General features: G+C 39.2%; 1 protein-coding gene across 5 annotated transcripts in view; it reads left to right on the plus strand.

Moving 5' to 3' along the window:
* Positions 1–13,613, plus strand: part of NRAP (nebulin related anchoring protein) — a 62,165-nt gene that overhangs the window by 32,236 nt on the left and 16,316 nt on the right. For 4 of the 5 annotated variants that reach the window (XM_050958919.1, XM_050958920.1, XM_050958921.1 and 1 more), the window contains 8 exons: positions 2,672–2,776; positions 3,271–3,378; positions 5,427–5,738; positions 6,947–7,051; positions 9,243–9,341; positions 11,173–11,277; positions 11,812–11,919; positions 12,813–12,926. In XM_050958919.1, the coding sequence (XP_050814876.1) occupies positions 2,672–2,776; positions 3,271–3,378; positions 5,427–5,738; positions 6,947–7,051; positions 9,243–9,341; positions 11,173–11,277; positions 11,812–11,919; positions 12,813–12,926 (1,056 nt within the window). The remainder of the gene's footprint in view (positions 1–2,671; positions 2,777–3,270; positions 3,379–5,426; positions 5,739–6,946; positions 7,052–9,242; positions 9,342–11,172; positions 11,278–11,811; positions 11,920–12,812; positions 12,927–13,613) is intronic. The other variant, XM_050958923.1, reaches the window with a different exon arrangement.

Consider the following 13,613-nt stretch of genomic DNA (forward strand, 5'->3'; position numbering starts at 1 on the left):
TGACTTTTTTTCCCCCCAATCCTCTTTCCTTCCTTAGATGTGAGAAATAGAGCAATGACCTTGTCAGCTGGTATCTGTGAACTCCTGGCTGTGGTGAAGGCCCAGCTGGACCACAACCGGTTTTTAGTTTTTCAAAACAAGGGACACCTGTTGTTAAATGTACTGATCACCTAATTTAGTGAGAGTAGTAATTGCTGAGAGTGAGATATGTTGCATGTTGTGGCTTGAACTGAGGACACTGACAACTGTACAGATATTGCGTGAGCAACACTTCATCCTCAGTTGGTTGGTCTTTCCTAGCCAGCTGCCTTCTTTCCTTTTTAGTTCATCTGTGTTTTAATGTGTAACCCTTCTGCCAGCAGAGCTGGCAGCAACCAGGGCTGGGTTCAATATCTAGGGGTTCCTTTTCAACAGTACAACACAGAACCAGCTTGAACCCCACACAGTAACCTGGGAAAATTACACACCACCGCTGGGCGCCTCTGAGAAGCAATACTTCCCCACTCGCAAGCACAGAGTCTGAGTATAGACAGGATACTTTTAATGAAAGGTGGACAGTCTCTGGACATTAATTAGGGAAAATAGCTACAAGCAGGATTCATAAGCATAAAACTGTGAGCAGGATGCCCATCCCAGAGTGTGTGAGGCAGAGCTTTCTGCCTCATGTTCTTCAGTTGTACAACCAAAAATTCCTTTTCTGTGCCCCTCTCTGCTCCCTCACCATACCCCACTCACAGTGGTTGTCCTTGGTCAGTGAGGATCCAGGGTTGAGAGGTGCATCTGTGTGAGTTCACTTCCCACCTGGGGAAGAAAGCATCTTGCTTGCTCTGCCATCTGAGCACTTACTTTGGCTAGCTGCCACGCCAGCCATGGTTCCTCTCTGTTGGCTACCTACAAGATGCTCGTTCCACTCTCGCCGACCACTCCCACTGGCCGACTGTCAGTTACCTTCTGCTGTCACCTGCCTCTCTGCTATGACCCCTGCAGGTCAGTCTCTTAGTGATTTTCAATTTTTAGCAGGCAGAAATGCTGTCCCACCACAAGTAATTTCAGCTCTCATTTAAGCACTTAAAGTTCCAGAGGCTCCTAATGGAGCCTATTTAGCTCTATCTTTGAACAGTGGGGAGGAACAGGTTAAACCAGACTGGGGGATCCTTAGGGAGAGTTCACACCTACTGGCTGGGACACCAAACCTCCCCTCTCCTCTCTTACTTTTCACTCTTCCTGCTTTCATTACTAAAGTGATTTACATAAGAACAGCCATATTGAGTCAGACCAAAGGTCTGTCTAGCCCAGTATCTTGTCTTCCGACAGTGGTCAATGCCAGGTGCCCCAGAGGGAAGGAACAGAACAGGTAATCATCAAGTGATCCATTCCCTGTCACTCTTCTCAGCTTCTGGCAAACAGAAGTTAAGGACGCTGTCTCAAAACCAGCCAAATTTGATCACTTTGAGCAACATAGCTCTATCGTCTGGATATCTTGGCAGAGTAGGTATGTTCATGTAAATACAGTTTGCTCCTGAAGCCTCTGCCCCTCCCAGCTAGCTGTCAGGGGAGAACTCATTCAGACCCTGCTTACAAATGCTTGGCACTTCCATTTTTTCACCCATATAGCTCAAACCTCTTTAAAAAGTTGGTTTTAAAAGTGAATCAGAAAAGCACGTAGGTCACCTGAGTCTCTTCTTTTTTGTCTTATCCACTAAATTATTCTGCCTCCCTATGGCTGTAAAGAATGTATCTTGAGGCAAGTTTCGTAGCTCTGGAGTTAGAGTTCTGTGCCACTTTGTGGGAGACACAACTTTTTTCCCCCCTCTCAATCTCTATGAGATGCAGGATGTTGAGTCTGTAAGTGAAACGTAGCTCTGAATGCAGGAACCTTCTAGTCAATCTACTAGCAACTTCAATGGACTCTGAAGCAGTGTGTCTCATCCTGGAATGTATGCACCGTTAGAAATGCACTGAGATGTAAAATGGAAGTGGTTGCTGTTTCAGACCATTAAAGATCCTCGGCACTTTCATTTAAAGCAGGGGTGTTAGCCCTGGCCAAATTATAATGTGGTTAATTATATCTGGCTCACATAAATATCCCCTGCAGATTTAATAGCATTCTGTATTCTTCTTCATTTCCTGCCCTAAAATGTAGCGTTCCTGTGTGCTATTAAACAACTTAACTCATTCCATGAAAGAGGCAACTACATTTCCATGATAGGTGAAGTAATGCCTTGTGTAAACTTTGTATAGAACATTAGTTTGTATCAGCTTTTATGTCTATTGAAATAAAGAACTTTGGGATGAATAACTGTATAAATATATCATTATCCCTCCCTCTTTGGCTAAGGAAGAGCAATGAGGCACATGGAATTGAGGAAAGGTAGTAAAATAGAGAATCCCAATAAAAGGGTGTTTATTGTTTTATCAAGTGTTTGTATTTTATATAATATCACTGACAATTAATAACAAATAAAATGGCTAACCTGGAATTGACTTAGGCTTTATAGGAGAGCATCTCAATTCAGGTTTTGGAAAAAGGACCCTGATTTTAAAGATGAAATCATCAAGTACATTTCCCTTTAAATATGCTTGCCTGTTTCTTCCCATAGACTCAATTGTCATTTGAAATTGAACATAACCTAATGCTACTGACTTTATTTGCTTTGTTTTCTATGGACAGATTGCATACAAGTCGGGAAAAGAGCAGTTTCTTCATCATTACACCATCAGCAAAGATGAGCCTCTCTTCATACAGGCCAGAGCAAATGCTGCAAATATTAGTGAGGTGCTGTATGGTTGGGGCTGGCACCCACCCCTTTAACTTATCAAATGGTATTAATGGTGTTAAAATAATTGCTCTATAGTTAATGGAAGGACATTTCCCTTAAGCTGATCTGAATGTTTAAATTCAAAAATTTCAGAACCAAATTATTTGCTTTTGCTTGAATACCTGGCCAATCCCAGTACTGCTCTGAAGGCTCCGATCCTTCAAAGTCTTTAGCACATTTTCAATTTACTCATGTGAGTAGTCTAGTTTTAGTGGCACATGAATAGTTCCTTTCAAATCAATGGGGCGATCTGTGGAGGAAACATTACTCAGTGTGAGTAACGGTATCCGAATCAGGCCCTTAAACTGTAAGTTGTTTGGAACAGGGGCCGTCTCTGATTATGTGCACCTACCCTAATGGAGTTCCAATCTTATATGGATCTCTTTGTGCTACTGTAATGCAAATTATTTGTGTTATTGATAATTAAGTAGTGTTATTGATATCTCTTTAGAAATTGTACAAGAGTAGCTGGGAGAAGCAGAAGGAAAAAGGATTTGAACTTCGTCTTGATGCACTGTCTTTCTTGACAGCTAAGGCAAAGAGGGATCTGGCAAGTGATGTGAGTATAGATTCTAATTAGATGGTATTCCATAATTAATCTGATGGTTTGTTGTAGAAAAATATAAACCTTTTCAACAAACCTGACCATGCAACCTCTTCCCCAGCCCCTTCTCGCCCTTAGGGTGAATGTTCAGAACCAGAAACTGACCAAAAATTTGCAAGTGGCACTGCAGAATAATGCATCTAAATCACTGGTCTGGGCAATAAGACAGAAAATTTCTGGGAGAGAGAGGCTGGTTTTCAAAGAAATCAAGATTATTTTGGCTGAATTTTTTATCTTTTAGATTATGACATGTAATATTGAAGAACAGCTTCCTTTTTTAGATAAGCCCTAAAGCCACTCTGATTCCCTTTTGGAAACAGACAGGTTGATTACTTGCATAGAAAGCTCACAAGCCTTAGAGACTTGATCTTAGTCCGTTTTCTTTCCTGTGCAACTTGAGACCATTACCCGTGTTCTGTCATCACTGAGAACAGTCTAGATCCATCCTCTTTGGAACCCCCTTTCAAGAATTTGAAAGCAGCTATCAAATCCCCCCTCATTCTTCTCTTCTGCAGACTAAACAATCCCAGTTCCCTCAGCCTCTCCTCATAAGTCATGTGCTCCAGCCCCCTAATCATTTTTGTTGCCCTCCGCTGGACTCTTTCCAATTTTTCCACATCCTTCTTGTAGTGTGGGGCCCAAAACTGGACACAGTACTCCAGATGAGGCTTCACCAATGCCGAATAGAGGGGAATGATCACATCCCTCGGTCTGCTGGCAATGCTCCTACTTTTACAGCCCAGAATGCCATTAGCCTTCTTGGCAACAAGGGCACACTGTTGACTCATATCCAGCTTCTCATCTACTGTAACCCCTAGGTCCTTTTCTGCAGAACTGCTGCCTAGCCATTTGGTCCCTAGTCCTCACTGATCTGTTGTATTTCTAGTGGGATCCTGCAGGGATTGGTTCCTGGTCCTTTGCAATTTAATATTTTTGTCAATGATCTGGAAAAAATATAAGTCATCGCTGATAAAGTTAGTATATGAAACAAAAATTGGGGTAGTGGTAAATAATGAAGGGGACAGGTCACTCATACAGAGCGATCTAAATGGGTAAGTGAGACACTCCAACAATATGTGTTTTATTACCACTAAATGTAAATGTATACAAATAGGAACAAAGAATGTAGGCCATATTTACAGAATGAGCGACTCTATCCTGGGAAACTGTGACTCTGAAAAAGAGTTGGGGGTCATCAGCTCCCAGTTCAACATTATGGCCGAAAGGGCTAACCTGATCCTTGGATGCAAAAATGGGGATCTCAAGTAGGTGTAGAGAGGTTATTTTTACCTCTGTCTTTGGCACTGGTGCAATCACTGCTGGAATATTGTGTCCAGTTCTGGTGTCCGTAATTCAAGAAGGATATTGACAAATTGGGGAGGGTTCAAAGAAGAGCCTCAAAAATGATTAAAGGATTAGAAATCATGCCTGATCGATTGTGCTCTTTCAGTCTATTTACCTTAACCCAGGGAAGGTTAAGAGATGACAAGTACAGTCTGTAGGTATCTACATGGGAAACAAATATTTAATAATGGGCTCTTCAGTCTAGCAGAGAAAGGTGTAACGTGATCCAATGGAAGTTGAAGCTAGACAAATTTAAACTGGAAACAAGGCATGAATTTTTAACAGCAAGAGTAGTTAACCATTGGAAAAACTTCCCAGTGATCATGGTGGATTCTCCGTCACTGGTAATTTTTAAGTCAAAGCTGCATGCTTTTCTAAAAGATCTTCTGTAGGAATTATTTTGGAGAAGTTCTATGGTCCTTTATGGCCTGGGAATCTATTAATCTTTGAGGAGATTTCAGTTTCCAAATGTGGATCTCACTACTGTAGTGTTTCTATCAGAGACCGAAAGGCAAATGCATTTTGGGAGAAACTGAATAATGGCAAAAATGAAATGCCGTCTTTACTTTAAGTGGCTAAGTTACCGCTTGATTGTTAATAAATGGCTACAGCTCCGCTGCATCTCTTTGTATCTATGATCCATTTCTTCTTCTTTACAGATAAAGTATAAGGAAAGTTATGAGAAGACCAAGGGTAAATTGATTGGAGTGAAAGATGTGAAAGCAGACTCACAGATAGCGCATTCTCTCCAAATGTCCAAGTTACAGAGTGATCTGGAGTATAAGAAGGCATCTGAGGACACAAAGTCTCAGTTTCATGTTTCCATGGATATGATAAACCTTGTCCATGCCAAAAAGGCTCAGAGTTTGATCACAGATAGAGGATATAAGACAACCCTGCATTGTTATACTGCTCTGCCTACTGACATGAAAGTGGAATGGGCCAAGAAGGCCTATGGTTTGCAAAGTGATGTAAGTTCACAATCTTATACATTGCATAACTGTTTTATTTGTCTCTTTCAGATGGTTAGGACTTAAATGAATTTCTATAGCTCATGAATTAAAATCTAGGTTTATATGTTTAGGACTAAAAAAATATACGTTATACATTGACAAAATCCATTTAGCTCATAAGAACATTTGAATAAATGAAACTTTTTATCATGGACAAATTTTTTTTGAATCTGAAAATGGAGTCCTTAGAATCAGCATGTATTTGCCAGGTTCAGTGTGTTAAGTCTTTGTGCTTGCATAGCATCTTGCAGACATTAATTAATCCCCAGGACTCTCCCATGAGGCTTATTATTCACCTTTGCAAACAGGTAAACTGAGGTAGAAAGAGGCTAAATAATTTGACCAAGATGATTACAGAATCAGTTATAGACCCCAAGAGTCCAGAGTCCAGTCTCTTGCTTTAATCACTAGAAACACTTCCTCCTTTATGTGAAAGTGATGTGTGTTTGCTGTAAGACAGACTTGCCTCTTTAATGAGTGAGGCTGGAATTTTTCAAAGGCATCTAAGGGAATTAGGTGCCCAAATCTCTTTGCAATTTCATGTGAATTGTGGGCCTAACTCCCTTAGGCTCATTTGAAAATTGCAGTTTTGATGACTGGTTATTTTGTTGCTTGGGGGCGGGATAGAGAGAAGCGGGGCTTGGTCTCTCATTGTAATTGCTGAATAGAAAAATGTCACCACTGTTAGGGGAAAGTGTTCATTTAAACACCCTTCACCGTTCAGGGTCCTTGGACGATATCAGCTGAGACCATTTCCCCTCATTGTGACATTTTAAGTGTTACAAGAAATCCTCTGAAACAGATCTATACCCTCAGAATCCTCATTGTCTCTGCAGTGTCCTTTTAAACAAAGAATATCCAGGAAGATACTGCATATGATGAAACAAGCCTACTTTTTGTATTCAGAATAAGAATTGAAGATGACAGTGAGGGAACAGGCCAACCTTTTTAAAAGATTGCCTTGCAAAGCATACAGCAGAACTGATAATAGATGGTTATACTGCCGTGTCTCTGTATTTTTTTGTTTTACTTGCAATTGCGCAGCCGTGGATAAAACAAAAGCAGGCACTAATTTGGCTCAGTTGGTGTTCCCGATATGTCTGAATCCTCTAATGGCACTTTAAATGTATGAGCACCAACAATGGGGCATTTTTTCCCTTTGTCAGAACCAATACAGAGCAGATTTGAACTGGATGAAAGGAGTTGGATGGATAGCTACTGGGTCATTAAATGTGAAGCAGGCTAAGAAGGCAGGAGAACTCATTAGTGAGGTGAGATTTCATGACAGCATGTAACAGAACTTTCTGCATAATGTGTGCAAAATGTCTGTATAAAATTAAAATAATTTCCACTCAAAGGGGAAAGAAAAAGGCATACCACATGAAAGCCCTCAAAACCAGGAATAGGACTGGTAATTAGAGGGAAACCAGATACCAAACACACACCAGTAGGAGTCCATCTAGCCTTTGCAAAAACAAAGCAGGTGACAAATGATATTATGAATAATAATGGCAATCAAACAGTGCTCAATTGCTACCTACTAGCCTACCTTTTTAATGAAGCAAAACAGGAGAGATGATGAAAAGATGCACTTATTGCACCCAGAGCCTCCTTTTGTTACACGTTCTTTCTTTCTCTCTTTTCATATATATTCACATTGGACATGGACGTCCATGTGGATTTCTCTCGATCCAGCTGTCTCTGTGGATTCTGATCCTTATTATCCCCATGACTCCCACATTACCCGCTCAAAAAGAATGCTCTTCAGATGAGCTCAAGAATCCTTTGTGCCTGTTTTTGCAGTCCTTCAAAGGAGCCCCTGGCAGAATCAGTTCAATAGTTTGCAGATTTCTGAAGGAGGGCCTGTTGACCAAATCTTCATCAGTAGAAAACTGAAAGACTTACAGCACGTTAGATAGCCAGTGGTAAAACCTAGAGAGGTCACCTGTCCACACATTGAGTATAAAGATGCACCAAATAATTTAGCTTTTCAGTTATCCTTTAGCATGGCTAAGTGCTGGCATTATTGACATATTTCCATATAATCTTCAGCAATAAGAGAAAACAGACTTTTAAAAGACAGTTGACCACGTATTTGGCCAGATCCGCTAAAGCCAATGGAACTCTGCCTGTTTATACAAGCTGGGAATCTGGCCCACAAACTTTTAAATTACGCAGAAGTCACAAAAATCTGCATTTCATTGTCACTAACTGGACACCACTGTCAGTAGAGAGGCCAGTGTTTCAGTAGGCTATGAAGGCTGAACCCCTTGAAGTGGTCCCTGTAGGTGAGGTTTGGCCCACATTGACAGGATAGTATAGCAAAGTTGCATTGCTACTGCCTCTGTTGTGTCTGTTCTGTCTTCGAATACAGAACTTCAGACTCCAAGACTGTTAATCTGGCCTTTTTTATGAACACTAAATAATAATATTTGTTTATTTAAAAGTCAGGCAAGATGGGGTTAAAAAGCATCTCCAAGAGCAGTATCTCTCAGCACTTAATTAAATGAATTTCTAGTAAATTATTCTACAGTTCTGTTTTCAGTTTGGGACATATTCTGAGAGGTCCAAAACCACCTTCATCTCCATAAAGTCTTTAGGTTTTACAGGTTGTTCATCCCTTAAGGATTTGGCCCTGTAGCCTAAAAATTGTGTTAAGGGATGTAACAGGGATAGGGATTTAGACTTGGTCATTGAAATCTGAGCAGTTTCTAAAAGAGCCACAAACGCCCCACTCAGGCAGCAAGACTCTGTGTGGAGTGGAGATAAGACTGAAGATGGAAGTAGTACAGCCTAATGCAGGAAGAGTGGTTGCTGATTTGACTGCTACATATGTATGGCCTTCAAGGATTGGGCCATATGGACAAAGTGTAAGCTTGACAATATGGAGCCTTCATTTTAATTATTTATATTTCAAGACTTCTCAGAAGATACTATGAGCCCTTTCAAATAAGCGGAATTAATCTCAGCATCTGTAAAATATGCAGCAATAGTTAAACACAGTATTAGTGATCTCAGTGCAGTTTGCCATGCTCAGGTGTTAGCAGGAAGTATAAAACTTCCAACGAGTGTAATCACGGCCATTTCAGCGCAGTTCGAATGGGTACCATTTCTTGCTTAAAGGAACTATAAATAAAAAATGTAATCAATTGTACTGTGTTTGAAGCCACTTAAAAATGCTTTCTTACCCTGGGTCCCAGAGTATTCTAGAGGCATAATCTGATTTTGAAATGTTTCCTTTATATTTTGGTAGAAATGCTTTAATATTAATCTGTAAATGGCTATTGCTAAATTGAAACAAATATTAATCTGAAAGTACTTAGGACATAAAGATGAGGAAAGAGGAATTCTAATTATGTTCACAAATTCATTCTAATCTCGAGCAACCTATGATTTTTCCCTTTCAAATAGCATGAAAGAACAGCACAAAATTCACAGCTTTGATCTTTTTCTGCTCAACAGAAGAAGTACCGTCAGCATCCATGTGCTTTGAAGTTTACCAGTATTAAAGACACTCCTGAGATGATCCAGGCTAGAATTAGTTATAACCAGGCTGTGGATGTAAGTTATAATGTATATGCATTATGATTATAAGAGTGGTATCCTCTTTGAACGACCTGACTGAAGAACTGGATTTCTCTTTCTCTCTCTAAGATTATTCTTGGGAACCCTGAAGCTTCTATGTTCTAGTGAGGTGCACCTTACAAAGGGCATGATTTTTACTTAGTATGGAAGTCTTCTACCCACAGAGCTCCCATTGAAGTCAATGGGACTTCCACACACAGAAGGCTTTCTATACAAAAATATTTTGCAGGAATATGATTTGGGAGTGGGACTGACCTGCCTTCCTTATTTAGAAAATTTTGACCTTTTGAGGTCTAGCAAAGAAAAAAAAACATTTGCATGGTTACTATTTTCAAACCCAGATGTTTTAAATTTTAGTTTCTGTTAAGACTTTAGAAACAGAATGTGAAGTGATGAGACAAGACAGAAAAAATAAATTAATAATTTTAGGCTGTCACCCTGCTGAGAGAGAAATCCAGGAGGAGGAACCTAAAAGGGAAGAACAGAAACTGGTCTTTATTTTTAATAGAAGGACTATTTGAAACTGTTGTAGGCTTAACTGAGGTAATGTGGGAGTGAATTGTAAAGTCACCCAACAAAGGCAAGTTTCAGTCAAGAGAGAATGTTTTATTGAGGAGAAAAAACACTGTGAAAATAGGTATTTTTAAAATTGAGAAAAAGATGACAGACCTTTGTGTAATGCAAATGCTAATATGATATACTAGTACCTTTGCCTTTGGTAGACTTAATAAGAATCAAATTCCTTAATACTAAAGCAGGGTAAATATGAGTTAGCTCTCAGTATCTGCCCAATGTTACAGTTACTCCATGTTTGGAGCAGTCACTGGCTTTCCACTCGGGAGCATCTGCAGAATTGGGCCCCTCTATATCAGTGAACAGTGGGCAGAGTAGAGTATTCGAGACACATAGGGGCACAGTCTAATGGCTCTCAAGCTGTGGACTTCCTAAACACTAGAACAGACAGAAAATCTATAGGGAAGGCAAGCACATTGAAAAAGAAGATGGTCCATGAGAGGATCTCACATTTATGAAACGATAAAAAGCAGTCAAAATGTTGGACAACTGTACTAGTCCTCCCAGTAGGTACATTGTAAAGCTAAATGCAAGGGGAAACTGAGAGGTAAAGTGGAAAAATCTTTCAGAAGGTGTATCTGCACACAAAAGGTTTAGATATACTAGAACATTTATTGTGTGCCAAGTATCGGTTTGTTATTTAGAATATGTGTATTGGTAGCACATGTAGTAACAACTGCAGTGTTATCCTACAGGATTGACTACCCAAACTTTCAATAGTCCGTAATTGTCCCATTTTGTTCTATAAAACAGGAGATGGTTAGATGACTGTCTCTGTGTGTATTTATTCAGGGTTGACAATCATTTTAAAGAGGTGTGCCAATGGATCCACAACGCCCAGTGATTTCAATGGGAATTGTAGTGTCTCAGCCACTGTCAAAATCAGGCCCTTCATAGTTGCAAGTCTTTAATGAATAGCCTGTTAATAATTAGCTATCTCTTTAGTCACATATGAAACTGATAACAGTTTTTTAATATTCAGAAATCTAGGGTCTTACATTGATTTTATACCCACGTGACTTCAGTTGAGTTACTCCCAGTTCACCCTGCTTGAGAGAAGTATCAGGCCCCAGCTCTTTTCAAGACCTCTCGATGAATACAACTGCCTGCATTATTCATACTGCTGTTGCTTTTCAGTATTCTTTGCTTTTCATAAACTCAGACCTTATTGTTTTTATCTGAACCTGTGATCAGATGTGTAGCGTGTTCTGTTTGAAATTCTTCTGCATTTCAGAGGCTGTACAAGGAGCATGGAGAGAACATAAAGCATCATTATACACAAACAGCAGATCTTCCTGAAATCCTTCAGGCTAAATTAAATGCTTTGAATATCAGTGAGGTGAGGATATCAGAATCTGGCCTTTAATTTTTCAGAGGAAGAGTGAAAAAGATCCCTAGAGTATCTTGCCAATTTTACAGTACTGTATGTACTTCCTGTCCCTCATATATATATATATGATCATTCTATGGCCCAATTAGCCTCTTGGTAAAATAAGAAATCAAACGTTATTGGATATTTCTATAAAATACATGCTGTAGGAATTACTTTGGGAAAATTCTCTGTCCTGTGTTATATATGAGAGCAGACTAAATGATCACAATAGTCCTTTCTGGCCTTGGAATCTATAAATCTATAAGTCAGACCAATAGACAAATTAGAAATGAACAATTGCGAAAGTGAGTTACAGCCCTATTACTAAGACTTGTGTTCTGTTGTACATCTGTCTTGTATTGATAGCTTTATTTATACCAGCCCCATCTATTTGAATAAAATGAAGCAAACACAATGATGCTTCTATTATAACAACAAAGGTGCAATGTCAACCTGCTGTGTAGTAAATGAATTTAAATGCTGTTCAATATTTCCAAACAGACTCACTACAAAGAATCCTGGAGTAAGTTAAGAGATGGTGGATATAAACTGAAATTGGATGCCATTCCCTTCCAGGCAGCAAAGGCTTCAAGTGAAATCATAAGTGATGTAAGTGAAATTACTGCTAATTTTGTGCAATATAAAATACTATCTACTCCAGACTGTTTCTGTTATGGTGTTCATGGAAACAGTATTTCCATCCTACATGCTGAAAGGGATGCCCCATGCTCCATTCAACTCTTGGCCTTCCTTCTGAGACTAAAGGCCCAATGAGGTGTCATTTGTGGCTGAGGGCTTTTAAATGTGGAGTTCTGAGATGGCCAACTCATTTCAGATACACACTGAACAACCATAAGGGTTGTTGACAGCTTTCAGTCATTATCAACCTAGACTACATTTGAAGCAGAAATCTATAGGCAAGAGAGATTTCAGAATCAAACTTTAATTTCTTAAAACACATAGTCCTATGAAACTGAATTTTTACTGAAAAAATAGGTATAGCAGGTTTATGTATATAAAAGACTATGCCAGTGTACTCATATACAGAGAAATGCATTAGGAAAGAATGTCATATCCATCATATGATAGCATGTGGTGGGACCCATGTTGCTTTCTAAATATCTGCATTTGTATATTCTTCTAAATAAGTCAAGATACTGAAAGATGTGTACTGACGAGGCTCTCTCAACATTCACTTAAGATTTATTCAGTGTTCATCTCTTAACACTTGGCAAAACATAATACATCTTAGCAGGTGTAACTAAAATTTATAGTCCAAAGATTTACAACGGCTTCGTTAGAGAATTCTTTACACCATCTATGACTTGTGTCGAAAAGAGGAATAGACTTCTTGACTGCTTCAACAGTTCTTGTTCATTCAGTTCATTTGCTCAATTACTGTTCCAAAAAAAAAAAAAAAAGACAAGACTCAATTTTGGTCAAAAACTCACCTCTCTTGTTACTTGGCCCTTATCAAACTTCTGTTATTTTTTCCACTTCAGTACAAATATAAGGAGGCATTTGAGAAAATGAAAGGACAGATGGTTGGCTCACAGGCCTTGGAAGATGATCTTAACATTGCTCACTTAGTGCATGCAGCTTTGCTACAAAGTGATGTAAGTACAAAGACCTGGGAATGAACATGTAGAAACAATTTTCTAATGACCATGGAAAACAGACCTTGCTGTGGATAGGTTCTCTGACATATTACGTAAGACTCGTCTTCCTTTACACTGGCTAAATACTTTACATTAATTGCATTATTCTTTTACATTAAATAAATTATTATTAATCTGAGTGTAAAATAGCCCTACACTGTATTATCTCTACAGGCCTCTTAATCCATGTAACTGTTTCCAGATATATAGTATGTTGTTCTGTGTGTATATATATCACCAAGGGACAATTATAAATGGTTAAGAAGAATTACTAGTTTTCATGTAAGGATTTAAACTATATAATGTGGAGATCTAACTTTTACGTTGAGTATTTTCTACTTACTGTACTCTATAGAGCCTATATGTTGACTGCACATATGGAATTTCAGGTTGCTTCTTTTGTCATACATTCAGTATATTGTCCTGGTCTTGAAAGGTGCTGAGCACCACAATTTTCATTGACTTCTTATAGGAATTGTGACTACCCAGTGCCACTCAGAATCAGACTCTATGACCCTGATCCAGCAAAGCGCTTCAGCGCTTGTATGAGTTTAAGACATGAGTAGTATTATTGAAGTCAATAGGGCTAGTCATGTGCTTAAAAGTTTTATTCATGAGGGGCACTCAGTGCAACCAGCACTCCTT

This window comes from Gopherus flavomarginatus, chromosome 6, assembly GCF_025201925.1.
Source record: "Gopherus flavomarginatus isolate rGopFla2 chromosome 6, rGopFla2.mat.asm, whole genome shotgun sequence".
Lineage (NCBI taxonomy): Eukaryota > Metazoa > Chordata > Testudines > Testudinidae > Gopherus > Gopherus flavomarginatus.